General features: G+C 37.0%; 1 protein-coding gene across 5 annotated transcripts in view; it reads left to right on the top strand.

The window, feature by feature from the left end:
* LOC118245127 (multidrug resistance-associated protein 1-like) overlaps positions 1–14,716 on the top strand; it is a 35,700-nt gene that overhangs the window by 20,184 nt on the left and 800 nt on the right. For 4 of the 5 annotated variants that reach the window (XM_035540809.2, XM_050708254.1, XM_050708255.1 and 1 more), the window contains 12 exons: positions 2,042–2,111; positions 3,081–3,141; positions 4,240–4,459; positions 4,934–5,088; positions 6,206–6,361; positions 7,353–7,552; positions 8,391–8,517; positions 9,925–10,026; positions 10,919–11,062; positions 12,171–12,329; positions 13,315–13,481; positions 14,441–14,635. In XM_035540809.2, coding sequence (XP_035396702.1) covers positions 2,042–2,111; positions 3,081–3,141; positions 4,240–4,459; positions 4,934–5,088; positions 6,206–6,361; positions 7,353–7,552; positions 8,391–8,517; positions 9,925–10,026; positions 10,919–11,062; positions 12,171–12,329; positions 13,315–13,481; positions 14,441–14,635 — 1,756 coding nt within the window. The remainder of the gene's footprint in view (positions 1–2,041; positions 2,112–3,080; positions 3,142–4,239; positions 4,460–4,933; positions 5,089–6,205; positions 6,362–7,352; positions 7,553–8,390; positions 8,518–9,924; positions 10,027–10,918; positions 11,063–12,170; positions 12,330–13,314; positions 13,482–14,440; positions 14,636–14,716) is intronic. The other variant, XM_035540810.2, reaches the window with a different exon arrangement.

Below are 14,716 nucleotides of genomic sequence, written 5' to 3'. Positions count from 1 at the left end.
ATTTAATTTTGAGAGAATGCATCTCTCCACATAACACAGAAGAGGACTCTTAACAGATAAGTGCCTGCAGATGGTTATAGTGCTGCTTTCCATTTAGCGTAGCAACTCTAATTTGAGTTTGTAGCGCACAGCACAGTTAGGTGGGCTTAATTCAGGCCCTACACTGAAGCAAGCAGTCTCAAATGCTCTCAGAAGCTGGGGGTTGATGGGGAGGAGGGGAAAAACAGAACCACACATTTGTAAAAGGGTAGTCTTAGGTTAGCTGTAGGGCTGATGGTGTGAGGAAACATGCATTATTCATGAAGGATGAGTAAAGACTCAAGGGAAGGGGAGCCAAGGTTACAAGGAGGAGAAACAATATACGGTGTGTTGTGATACAAAATTATACAACAGAGGTACATGCAGCAGGATAGATGGATGTAGAGATCATATAACTGTGTCTTAAAAGGGCTGTTGACTTAAATTACATTAGGTATGAAAAAGAAAAAAAAATCCGTTCTTGAAAAAGTGTTGTTTCGTTTTGTTAACACACAAAGAACAGAGAGTTCGGTTTTCCGACTAAGATGCATGAATATTTTGAGATAAACACTAGCATTAATATTTGTAGGGAGTTATAAAATAGTATTTTCAGTAAGAACAGAATTCCAAAGGGACTCTGCAAAGTTTCTCTGCTAGTATAGTTGCTTCTGCTTCAGTGAAGATACCATAGCAGAAAATACAGAATAGCACTTCCTTTCTGAAGGTTTAGACAGTATTTCTTAAGTACTGTTAACTCTGAGTTCCTCCTTTCATACAGTCAAGCAAACTATAGTGTGTGGTGGTTTTACCCTGCTACGCAGCTGAACTCCACCACAACTGCTCTCTCACTCTGCCTCCTCAAAGAAAAGAGGGAGAAAATATGATGGAAAGGGGTCAAGGGTTGAGATAAGGACAGGAAGATCACTCAACAATTATAGTCACAGGAAAAACAGACTCAGCATAAGGGAGATTAATGTAAGTTATTGCCTTTCACTAGCAGACTAGAGCAGTGAGAAACTAAAACCAAACTAAAAACACCTTCCCCCCAATCCACCCTCTTCTACTTCCTACCCCCCGAGCAGCGCAGGGGAATGGGGAATGGGGGCTGCAGTCAGTCCCTGACGCTTCGTTTCCGCCGCTCCTTCTTGGTCACTCTCTGCCTCTGCTCCACGTGGGGTCCCTCCCATGGGATGCCATCCTTCCCGAACTGATCCTGCAGGAGCTGCCCACAGGCAGCAGCTCTTCAAGAACTGCTCTCACCTGGGTCCTTACCACGGGGTCCATCCCCCAGGAGCAAACTGCTCCAGCATGGGTCCCCCACGGGCGGCAGCTCCCCCCAGACCCCCTGCTCCTACGTGGGTTCCTCTCCATGGGCCACAGCCTCCTCCAGGCCACATCCACCTGCTCCACCGGGGGCCTCTCCACAGGCCGCAGGGGAACTGCTGCTGCGTGCAGGGAGCACCTCTTGTCCTCCTCCTGCACTGACCTCGGGGTCTGCAGGGCTGCTTCTCACTTCTCTCTCAACTGCTGTGTCTCAGCAGTTTTTTTCCCTTCTTCAATCTGCTCTCCCAGAGGCCCAACCAGCGTCATTCCCCGGCTCAGCTCTCGCCAGCGGTGGGTCCCTTTAGGAGCTGGCTGTAGCTGGCCCTGGTCTGACATGGGGCAGCTGCTGGGCTCTGCTCACAGAGGCCACCTCTTCAGCCCCACAGTTACCGAAACCTTGCCACGTACACTCAATACATAATATTGCAAAATATATATATATATATATTAATATGCTTTCCAACTTCTTCCACATTGGGGAGAAGATTTACTTTGTGTTGCTGTTCTAGTATTTGGTCATAAATGTCTCTGTCTAGTGTAGTAGCTGTATCAAGACTAAAGTGACTTAGACAATTCATAACTTAAAATGCGCCTGTTCATCACTTTGTCTACTTTTTATTTCTAAGTTCTTTCACTGTACCCATCCACTCATGGTATAATGACTGAAAATATTTTTCTGTTTTTTTTTTTGCTGTTATAGTGATTTCTTCAAAAGAAGAGTGCCAACTAGAGAGAAGTCTGAAACAAAGAGAATTGCAGAAACTCAAACAGTAAGTGTAAAAAAGCAGTAGCCATTGCCTATTTGATGCAATGCCAGAGCAACCCTAAGTGCTTATACTGAAGGCTGTGGTGATACTCTGCTGTGTAAACATGGGTTAAGACTGAATGCCTTTAGCAGTTGGCTGCATAGTACGTATCTGGAGCTCATCTTCTGGTTTAGTTGTATACAAAAGAAGTATAGTTAATGTACTAGATTATGTTATTATTACATATACTAATGTACATGAGTTCAAGGGATCTGGTTCGTGGGCTGCTTCTCTCTGTGAACCAAAGCGTATTAAGTGGGAGTGAAGGGGAGTTTCAGAAGTTTCTGATGTCGTTGCACCCACAGTTCCCTGGCAGCAGCTTGACTTCCTGATGTATTAACAAGCCACTAATATTCTTTGTTTTTCCCCTGTAGCATTATTTTTTTCCACCTTTAAGAAAACTTCTGATCTCTCAAGTAAGGGGACAAACTCCTTGATTAATTTGTAATGCACTATAGTGGCACATCTCCAGTGGCAGAGGATAGTGCTACGTTCCCTGCAGTAGAACAGGCTCTACCTAGCAAATTCAGACAATGCAGGTCACTTAAGCCTAACCACCTTGGTCCAGAAGTAGTAGAAATGGATAAGGCAAATAGTAAGACCTATTCCTTGGCCCAGACAAGGACTGAGACCCAAGTTGTACCATAGTTGCATGCCTCAGAAAAGGACAATCTTACATTTCTAGCTGCAGAGTCAGTCAGGGCAAGCTGAATTTTATCTACCTGTAATAATACAAGAAATTAAAAGGCCATACCTAGTACTGTCTTCTGACCATAAAGTTATTCTAACAGAAAAATAGAACATCAGAGGGCAGTTCCATATCTCCATAAGAAAAGAATTACAAGATTTCATAGTATATATTTCTGCTTAGACATAAATGGATGTACTCTTTGTATGATTCACAAGATTTGACAGTGTGTTTCTTGTTTGCAGTTCTTCTTTTGATCAGTGGAAAATACTCACAAACAATAAAGAAAAAGTTGCCACTGGTGGTGTAAGTATCAATAATAGAAAAGACTTCAGCATGTTGTTGTTGTTGTGTGGATGGTAGGTCTGTTTGTTTGTTTGTTTGTTTGTTTTTACACATAAAAATATATATTATTTTTCAGTTCCACTTTTCTGTTTCTTTTTAAGGTTGCCTGAGCTCTAATTACTGGTTTTAAAATGAATTTTATATTTTTTACCAGATTTTAAGTGTTTAGCTTGAGATTTTCTTTTTTTTATTATCTGCTACAGGCTACGTTTTCATTTTACATCTTGGTTCAGTCTGTTTTATGTATTTCAGAAAGAAGAATCTTAAAAAAGCTTTTATCCCCATTAGGAAAATAATCTGTCTGTCTCATCTTTAGGAAGTTTAGATATCTGTGTGCTGGAGTAGAGATTAGAAATTTTGCATGGTAATACTGCTGCAGTATTGTTTTATGTTAGAAATGCACTTTCTGCATTCCCCATTAAATTTTTTTTCCAGTTGCTAGGGAGAGGGAAAAGAACAAGTGAGATAGAATGTGGGGAAGGTCAGAAGTTCCGGGGAAGCAACATGTGAATTAAAATACGAATGGGAATGTGGAGGAAGACTGAGTTTCCAGGAAGAGGTAGAGATAAGCACCTGGGGAAATAAACAAACAAACAAAATTCCCTTGTCTTCAATAGCCCATGGTGTCAATTCTAAAGTTTCTAACTCCAATGATGGAGTAATATTTGCTTTAAACAAGCTGCCCAGGTATTGCATACTCAGGGTTTTTTTGTTTGTTTATTTCCTGTTTTTGTTGGTGGTGGTGGTGGTGATTTTTAATTTGTTTGTTTGTTTGTTAGTAATCTGCATATCAAAGATTTTCTTGTGACACTGGTAAGTGTCACAAGCAAGGTTGCCTAGGATAGGTATGATTAAAAATCAGAATGCAAAATCAGACAAAACCTTTTTACAGTATGATTTTATATACCTTAGTTATCAGATTGAATTAAGAAATTCTGTAGACTTGATCTGAATATAAGGTATTCAGTTCCCATTGTATAATGTGTATTTGACTTCAACAGTGGTATTAAGAGTAACTCCTTGTATTCTTCTTACCATTAATTCTTTTTTATTGTTTAGATGAAGCTGTCAGTTGTTTTAAAGTATCTCCAGGCCTTCAACTGGCGATGGATGTGGCTGACCATAGCTGCTTATTTAGGACAAAATGCACTAGCCATTGGACAAAATCTGTGGCTTAGCACCTGGACTGCAGAGACAGCAAAAGCTAGTGATTTCACAGAATGGAAACAGTCACAAAACTACAAACTTGGTATTTATGGGCTTATGGGATTCTTACAAGGTAAGCACGAATATTTATGACTGTTTTCCCACCATTTGCTGACATTGATCTATCTAAATGTTTATTACTAAAGAAATAATCTGGCTGTTCCATAAACAGAATTATGTGCAACAGTCTAATTGTTTAACATGGGAGAAGAATAGTAGAAGAATGTAATTTTTTACAGCAATGTAAAAGAAAATGCTATTTAATTTATGATACTTCTGTGAGTTCAGTAGCATCCACGTGTGACATAATGAAGTTATGTTAGCATCTCAGGGATAGAGGCATGCTTGCTTGAAACTTAATTGCAGGAAGGAGATACATTTTACCACTTTGTAAGAAGTATCAACAAAATGCAAATACATCAAATTATAAAAATTAGGGTATGAAGTATAGATTGGTCACCATGGTAGAAAACAGGGACGGAAATAATCTCTATCTCTTCTCCCTCTCATACCATTCATACTGTCTTTTAATTTATCCATTCCCAAGGTCTTCTTGTTTGCTGTGGAGCCTATGTGCTCACCAGGGGCTCTCTTTGTGCTTCTCGGGAGTTACATCACCAGCTGTTAGACAGTGTATTGCACCTTCCTCTTCAGCATTTTGAAACTAATCCTGTAGGTCAGATCATCAATAGATTCACAAAGGTAAAGGGAAAACTGATGTATTTTCTGTTTTAAGAAAATGAAGCTTGAGTGACTACAGATTTAATCCTACTTAGTATTGTTGAAAAATGAAAGATATCAAAATAAATGAATGGATTATCTAGCAGTTGAAAGCTGCTTCAGTGCGTAAGAATGGCAGAACTGTCTCTGGCTATTTTCTTACAAAATTATCAAAACTTATTATTAGGAAAAGTTGCATGGACCCTATCTACAATCATTAGGAGGCCATTCATCAAATACTACTCTTGCAGAGTAACAAGTTTTCCAGACCTAAACCTGATCTGTTTTTGTTGTTGTTGTTGTTTTTTAATACAAGCTGTTTGATATTTTATTTCAAATCAGGATCAAATGATATTGCCAAAAACAATTAATACATCAAATTCACATTCTCTGGGGTATATAGACTTACAGTAAATGTGTTTTCTGTTTTTGTAGAGCTTTGACTTGAGTTGGAACCTCTAATACACCAACAGATGTTATTTACTGTGACTTTAATACTTCCGAGTCTTGTCATAACTAGGTTGTTGCAATGCATTACAGATTACTTCAAGTGCAGTCAGTAACTGTCAAAGACTGTATTTTTTAGACAAGACTAAGGCTTGTTGTGTAATACACTAAAATGTCAGTTGATGTAGATTTCAGTCAAGCCCCTAGTCTTTTGTAGCATTTTATTATAAACTGGATTTGAAAAAGCTTTACTGTATACAGTAAGAGATTAATAATATTTCAGTACACATCAGAATTATTAACAGGAGTACATAGAAGAGTTAGGATTTGAACTCATGGCCTGATTTCCAGTCCCAAATGATTTACATAAGCTAAATAGTAGCAAGTAGCAAAATAGCAAGAGCGGTCACTTCTTGACTTCATGCACCCCGTGTCTGGTCTCTGACATGCCATGAGTACTCTATCTACTTCTCTTTTAGACAAAAAATAACGATATATGAATAAATTTCATTAGGATGTAATCGGTTGGGGGGCAATCCTACCAACTTTTATTGAGGATATTTTAGTTTGATTCTGATTTTAAAGGATAGTTTCTTGAAGTCTGCAGTGCAATTTACTCAGAAAATCTTGATTCTTCTATGCGTTGTTACAGGACTTATTTATAGTAGACATACGTTTCCATTACTACTTACGAACTTGGCTGAATTGTACACTGGATGTTATTGGAACCATTCTAGTTATCATATTCGCCTCACCACTATTCATAGTGGCAGTTATTCCCCTGGGATACTTGTATTTTACTATCCAAGTAAGTTCATTAAGTTTTATAAGGATTTCTAGATGTATGTGCATAAAATGTTCAAAACAATCAAGGGTACTGACTTAAATTATTACTTGCAGTGTGGAAAAAAATCTATAGAATACATCTGAACTTGCTTTCAGAAAAAAAAAATCTTCATGCTTCTTAGAAGGAAATTAGTACACTTCTTGAACATATCCTGTAATACTTGTGAACTTTTAACAATTTATATTTTTCTTATATTTTTCCTTTCTTAGCAAGATACAGTATTGATGTAGCTCCCATTAAGAAATTGATGATATTACCTGAAAAAATGGGCATATGTTACAGAGAAAGCTGAAAGCTGAAGAATAACCTTGAGCAGTATACGTAAAAATAGAATGATGCCTAAACTACATGTGATATTTTTTGGCAGAAGTGTCACTTATGCTACTAAGAAGCCAAAAGATAAAGTCTCAGAAAGACTAATGTTTACATTCCTGCTTCTTGATGTTCAAAGTACAGTACGTAATCAAGACCTTAAAGATTTTAAAAATAACAATATAGATGAAGGAAAAGAGTGCCTGGATTCAGCCTCTGCTGAGGAATTTACATACAGACATTATTATGTTAAAAAAATAAAGGACAGTTTTAATTTGAGTAAGAAAGAGGGCAATCTGATTTAGAAGTTTCTGTGGAAATTGTAGTTGGTTGCTACATACTTCTTGTAGTATAGCACATTTTCTATAGAATTTGGAAATCATGTTCTCTTACTTCAATCTACCCAGTAATATATATTGCAGTTATGTTGGCATTACAATGTTGGTGTGTCTGAAGACAGAGATTCTTTTTCTATGTAGAGATTTTCAACTTCATATTCAAAATTTACAGGAATTATTTAACAGATTTAAAAGAACTGGAAATAAATATGGCAAATATTTCAAATATTGTAAGATAATGCAAAATTATGTAAAAGAAACTGTAGCAACGTAAAACTTTTTTTTTTTTACTGTTTTATTAGCGATACTACATAGCAAGCTCACGACAAATTCGACGTCTAGCAGGAGCGTCACATTCTCCAGTGATCTCCCACTTCAGTGAGACTGTCCTAGGAAGATCAACAATTAGAGCATTTGGCCACCAGGAGAGATTCATTAGAAAAAACTATGACATTGTGTATGAGAATTTAGTTTACTTCTACAACAATGTCATCTCAAACAGGTACTTTACAGCAGTTATGCATCTCTGACTGAGACCTTTGCATGTAGAATTCCAAAGCTATGTGGTACCTTTAGTCAGAGTAAACTCACTTGAAAAACCAAAGGATAAGAGCAATTTATCCAGCACTCTTTGTAATGAACGCAGAGATTTTGTGTAAGCACTGGGATGATTTCTTCTTTATGTCCCAGAAGCTAGCAGGTTTATAAAAAAATGTGTATGTATTGTCTAGGACGAGTGTTTCCAAAACCACCACCACAACAAAAAGTTTACTGGTAGGTCATGGACATGGACTGTGTACTAACTACATTGCAACTGTAACTGTTGCTATGTACAACAAGCCTACAAGCTTCTTGCAAGCATATGAACAAATCTAATTTATATTTCAGTAGTTCACGTGGTAGAAAGCTGGTCTATACCTAGAGCACAAGTTGATTCTGGGATTGGAATCCTTGTTTTTAAGGAAATACGTGCACTTCACCTCCCTCATTTGTGATTCAGTTCTAGGTAGAGGTTAGTAAGGAGAAGCTTTTCAGTTGTGGTTTTCACTCATGTACCTGAATCTTTTCCAGATAGGAAGAGTAGGAAAGTCATATGAGTAGTGAAGAGAGCACTAGCCATTAGTGGAGAGACTACCTTTTTTCTTAGCTGTTTTACTAATTGTAGACATCATATTCCCTTCCCTGTCCATCTGTAAAATGGGAATGGTGGTACTTACCTGTTCTCCAAAGCAGGTTGAGAGATTGATCTCAAAGAGCCGCTATATTAGCAATATGTTCACTACACTGCTAAAAAAAATGCATAGGTAACTCACTTTTTTCCTTTGCTTTGATTACCGCAGGTGGCTGTCTGTCAGGCTTGAATTTGTAGGCAATCTAATGGTGTTCTTTGCTGCACTGTTTGTAGTACTGGCTGGAAATACAGTGAGTTCTTCTACAGTGGGTTTATCAATATCATATGCTCTAAATGTAAGTAATTTTTCTCTTTTTTATTTTTTTTGCTGCTATCACATTGCATATGAAAAGGGAATAACACTTAGAGTGAAGTTGAGTAGATGAATATATACGTATACAGTGGCAACAGCAAAACTAAAACCATGAGTAGAACAGAGCTTTCCTTTAAGTCCCATTAATTCTGGGAAGCTTCACATTAATTATTTTTCCATTTCTGAATTTAGATTAAATAATAATTATTAAAGAATATTTAAAAATCAAATTAACTATATATGGCTTACTTTTAAGTGTTATATTAAACCACCAAGAATAAGAAGCCTAGTGATTTTCAAATATAGTTCATATTTGATTTCTTGTTCTTGCTCACTTACTGAATATTGTGTGGGAATGCTTACTTAAAAGTTTGTTAAAATCATTTACCTTTTGCACTGTGCTTGTGAAAATAATATGTGAGAGCTACATTAGGAATTTGACCTGTAGTAAGGTAAACTGATAAGCTGCTAGTTAAAATAAGCCTTAAGACATATATATTCAAACTAAGCATCTTTAATCTTGTGATGCTTGGAACCCTATTGGAGTCCAGATTCTCACTGTTGTGCTTCAGAAACACAGTTGACAGATACTAAATGAGAGAGAGAGGGAGAGAGAATAAATTACCCATCATCCGCATAATGCCCAATTCACAAGAGTTCCCTTGTCTGTTGTTCTCTCTCTATCATCACTGAGTATATGATGATATAAAGGAGATTATTCAATGACAGGTACTGCATAGTGTTTCACTTTCATTTGATGTCAAATTGACACCATTCTCTATTTAGTTACTTAAGGCATCTCAAAACAGTTAAATGTAAAATAAATAAATAAATACATCTTTTGGCTCACTTTTTTTCCTATAGAATTGGGAGTATCTGGTGACAGAATTGTTACCTACTCCATTATATAGAATTGGTACCAATTAGGTCTGCAGAAGCATTCCCCATGTTTGAAGACAACAAATTTGGCGTGCACAATAGACCAGACCTGTATCTCCACTATAGATTCTTCGCTCCATGTTACTGGCTTACTTTATCTAGGAAATTGTGCAATAATGTACCCACAATATGAAACATATATGTTCTTCCTTTCAACATATTATGCAGTTACTGTGCACTTTCTGTTGATCTTGAAGGAGTTTCAGATCTCTGGAGCTGTTACGTTAGTGAAAATTATAGTAGCCATTGGGTGTATATATATACATTCAGATCAGTGCTTTTCAAAGTGATAATTCCTTTGGCATGCCACTATTTTCTGTATACTTTTTGGCTTCTGTGATTAAGCATCCAGCCTAGGAAATTATTCAATTGGGATTAAATTTTGAAATCACTAGGCTGTATTATAGTATAGTTAAATTTTTACATTCTACAATGCAACTTTGTTCCCCAGATAATTCAGAGTCTCAATTTTTGGGTGCGTAAAGCATGTGAAATCGAGACCAATGCAGTTTCAATTGAAAGGGTGTGTGAATATGCAAACATGGATAAAGAGGTGAGAACTCTCATTGGAATGGCAAATAAATATTTATGTGCATAGAAAATAACTTAGATTGAATTTAATATTGGTGAATGGTAATATCAGGTTAAAATTTGTTATTACATACTTTGTCATTTTTTTACATTAATATGCATATTCTTCATTACATATGTAGTCATAGCAGCTTTATTATTTTTATTTTGACCAGTAAATTGCTTGGCATCCTTCTTAGTAGTAGATTTTATAGTAAGACTAATGGAGCTGCATCTCGGGTCAACGTTTTATGCTATGTGCAACCACAAGGAGCATTTTAAGAGGAACAGACAAGGAAGAGAGGCCTTCCAGATCTCTAACTATTATTCACCTCATTACTGGAGAGGCATTTGTTTTTCAAAGCAATTGGCCTTGGTTATTGTACTTTTCTGAAAGTGGCACCCATATTGGAGAAATAAGAGCCTTGGTCTTCTTGGAGACAAGTCTGTCTTCTAGGTCTTCATTTTCTTTTACCCTTCCCTATGTTTCTGCTTCTTTACTTTTGTTCACATCTCTGTTCTCTCTTACTCCATAAAAGAAAATGTTTCTCATTAAATATGTATTTGAAGTATCTGGGAAGTTAGGCATCAGATTAAATTCAGGTCCATGCCCGTCAAATGATGGAACAGATAATAGACTATTAGCAACTATGCAGTTAAACTTTAAAATGAGTGCGTATGATTTAAAAAAAAACAAGTTGGAATGTTGTTGCTGCCCAGCATCTGTTAAAGAAATTTTTTCTTCCCTTATATCACATTGGAATTATCATAAACCTACTGGGATTTCTAGAGATGTATATAATTTTCCTACTGTTTTCACTGACTTGTGACACATTTACTGTCATAAACTGAAATTACAATGGTTTTAATTCCAGGAACCATGGATAACATCGAAAAGGCCACCAGTAGGGTGGCCTGATAGAGGAATAATACAGTTTGTTAACTACAGAGCTCAGTACAGGAAGGATCTTGGTTTAGCCCTGAATGACATCTCTTTTCAGACACGGAGTAAAGAGAAGGTATTGTATATAATAAGAAATAAATCCAAAGTACAAACTTCTGTTTCTGAACTTTCTACTTCAAAAATATTTCATATGAAGAGACTCCAATACTACATATAGCAAGATTATGTTGAACAAGGAAAAAGGTTAAGTAGACAAGACACTAAAGAAATAATGCATGAAAAAAGGAAAAGTACTCTTCTCCTACTCTGTAGAAATTCTTATCCCTGTAGGAAACTGAGATGATGTTTTCTTCCCTGTCCCTCCCTCCATACTTTGGGAAAAAATGTTTTTGAATCTGAGATAAATGTTTATTTAACTTTTATTCACTTGGAAAAAATAAATGAATAGTGGAAAAATACTGCAGTTAAAACACTTTTAGAGCTTATGCTATTTTATTATATGTCAATCTGTTGCTTATTTTTAAGATTAGTCCTGAACTGTTCTAGATCTTTTTCCAAGCCTTAGCGGCTGCAGAGGTGAAGACAGTAAATCATCATGGGCAACTGATGCTATTCATGAGAGTAGGCAGCCCAACAGTGCTACGTAGTGTTAGAGTAAGGTAGTGTAGTAGAGTTAGATAAAGGAAGATGTAAACTAATTTGGTTCCATGCTGTTTCAGTGCTTGTACGAAAAGGTGCTCTCTTGAGTAGGTGATCCTAACGTGAACCTTCTGAGGAGAGCCTTACTCTAAGAAAGTGAATAATCACATTCCCAATTAGATTTTCCAACTGAATTTGGCAGTTTTAAGGAAGATCCAAATTTGAAATTAAAACTCATCCACTGTGCTGAATATTTATGTAGAAAAATATATGCTGCCAGATTGGTGTTGATCAGCTGTGGTTTGGGAACAAGGTAGTTTTGAGTCATTGGTTGGAGCTGAGGAATGCTAAACAGAAGGTAAGGGATAAGGAAAGGCTTCCCACTGAACCAGGCATGGGCTGGATTGTCAGTCAGGTGTTCCAGAAGTGAGTTTTAAACAGTTTTATCCAATTAGAATATTGCTTGTTGGTAAAAGAAACCGAAGTTTTGTACTGGAAGTTAAAACTGAATTTGCTAGTCACTTTTCATATACAATGCACTGCATAGAAAGTTATAATCTTTATCAGAAAACTTTCCATTTCAGGTTGGAATTGTTGGAAGAACCGGAGCTGGTAAATCAACGCTCACAAATTCCTTATTTAGAGTTATAGAGGGATCTGGAGGCAAAATAATTATAGATGGAATTGATATATCAACTATTGGACTCCATGACCTACGTAGAAATCTTAACATTATTCCACAGGTGAGATGTGTTTTAGAGATGACTGTGGTTTTTATTATTATTATTATTTTACTAACAAGATATTTCAGGGTGTACTTTGTTTGCTTGTTTGAAGAATATGCACAAGATCTCATACCATTGTAATAGTCCTTTTTGGCCACTTAGCTCTCAAAAGTATCGCTGTGCTGCTTGCGTGTAACTTGCTAGTGAATGTTGTTGGCCTTTTGCAATCTACCTATTGGGTTACAATGCACTGACTGCACTTACTTGAGAAGTCTGTTCGCTGCCTCTAAAAATACCAGTTCTGTTTATAAATCTGTGCAGCTATTTGCATATTGCCTAGTATTTATATTTGCCCGTTTAAGAAAAAGGCTTTTGTGTGCACCCAGAAAAGTTTCAGGCTTGATTAAGACTGTAGAGACAAGCATTCAGTAATTATGGAATACTGGAGGTAACTCATACCCTCAGTCGTGCTTTCCTGGCATCTTCTAGTCCACATATACTTTTCCAGATATCCCCTAATGTATTCAGTGCACAGAAGCTAGTGAATGTGCATTCATGCAATAATTGCTTTTGTTCTCCTTGCTGAATACTTGGCCTTTTCTGCAGGTAAACTAAGGAAATTTCACTTAAAAACATGGCCTTCACATTTTTTTTAATTGTGTTCATGAATGTAGTATCCAGTGCTTAACAAACCCGACAATACCAATATTTTCATACGTTGTTTCAGTTGCCAGATGCTGAGCAGGTCCTCAGTTAGCCGTTGAATGGGTAGCACAGAGTATGTGTATGAAATTTGTTGCTCTTTACATTAATATAGAGCTTAGCATGCTGAAACCCAACATGATTTTGTATTTCCATCCATCAACTTCAAAACATTACAATTTCCCTCACAAAGCTTCTTTTCCAAAATTATTCATGCCAGTTTCCTATATTAATGTCAGGATACAGCATACTCTTTTAGGTTTGTGTTGGAGCAGTGCACTCAAATTTTGCTATTATTTAGGACCCTGTCTTGTTTTCTGGGACGCTGCAGTCAAACCTGGACCCACTTGGAAAACACTCTGATCTTGAACTGTGGGAGGCACTGGAACTGTGTCACTTAAAGACTTTTGTTGAGTCACTCCCAAAGAAGCTCCTTCATGAGATTTCAGAAGGTGGTGAAAACCTCAGGTATATAAATAAGCAAGTGCTGTTGTAGTTACTTACTGAACTTGTAAAATTCTGTTTTCCTTACGGACAATTTACTACAGAAATTATCAGTACAAAAATTACAATTCTCCATGCTGAGTAGAATTGTTCAAGTAGTAAGGGTTTCCTTGACGTGACCAGCTGGTCACAACTGTATGAAGTCTTACAGCCTGTGCTGAAGGGAAGCAGAGGAGGTAGACTAGTTTCATCTCAACTATATGAATGGGTGCCAAGGGACAAACGGACAGGGGCTTCATACACCACCAAGTTATATTTAGATACAAAAGGATCCATTCATTTAAAAAAAAAAAAAAAAAGAAAGCAAACCTGCAGAGAGCTTGACTGTTTGCTTTATTTGCTTAGGCAAAGCAACTCATGTTTTCCTTGTAGAACATTGCACCATAGATATCTGTGGGAAGTGACACTGGAAATAGAAGGACTCTGAGAGACAAATAGCGAAGCTTTCAGCAGCAAAGGGACAGGCCATAATTTAAATGGAACGTATTTACAATTAACTTGAATTTTTAGGATGGATCTTTTTTTTTTTAAAAAGTATCTAGAAGGCATACACCAGAAGTAACATACAACAGTATCCAAACTTTTACTTCGAATGTTATTAAGTGGTTTAGCATTCAATCCAGCCTATTCAAAGTCCCCATTATGATATGAGTATCAAAGTTGAGGGCAAGACTAGGTTTAAAAGTTGCACCTGAGCTTCTACTTCTGCTCAAAACTTCCAAAATGAGGAGAACATTTTTCTCCAGTCTTTGTACAAGTATAAGGTGTTGTTGAGGACAATAGAACAGATAGGCTCTGTGCTAGTTTCAGCTTTATGTCAACGGTATCTGCTCCAATGTCTAGGGCTAAGTAGTGAGGAAACAACATCCGTCTCCCCTTCCTCAAAGTGCCTGACCTGACCTTCTCAAATGTATTTTTAACAGTGTTGGCCAGAGACAGCTGGTCTGTCTGGCCCGTGTTTTGCTACGAAAGACAAAGATCCTGGTCCTTGATGAAGCAACAGCTTCTGTTGACATGGAAACAGATAACTTGGTGCAGTCCACCATCAAAAGAGAATTTTATAACTGCACGATATTAACTATAGCACACAGGTTACACACAGTCATGGATTCAGAGAGGTAAGTTTTGATATGCCATTTTAAAAATAAATGTCTACTTTTAAATGCGTGTTTTCAGACCTACAAAATTTTACTCTAGCA

Source organism: Cygnus atratus, chromosome 1 (genome assembly GCF_013377495.2).
Source record: "Cygnus atratus isolate AKBS03 ecotype Queensland, Australia chromosome 1, CAtr_DNAZoo_HiC_assembly, whole genome shotgun sequence".
NCBI lineage: Eukaryota > Metazoa > Chordata > Aves > Anseriformes > Anatidae > Cygnus > Cygnus atratus.
The sequence above is the reverse complement of the archived record's forward strand: the minus strand, read 5'-3'. Positions and strand labels throughout refer to the sequence as shown.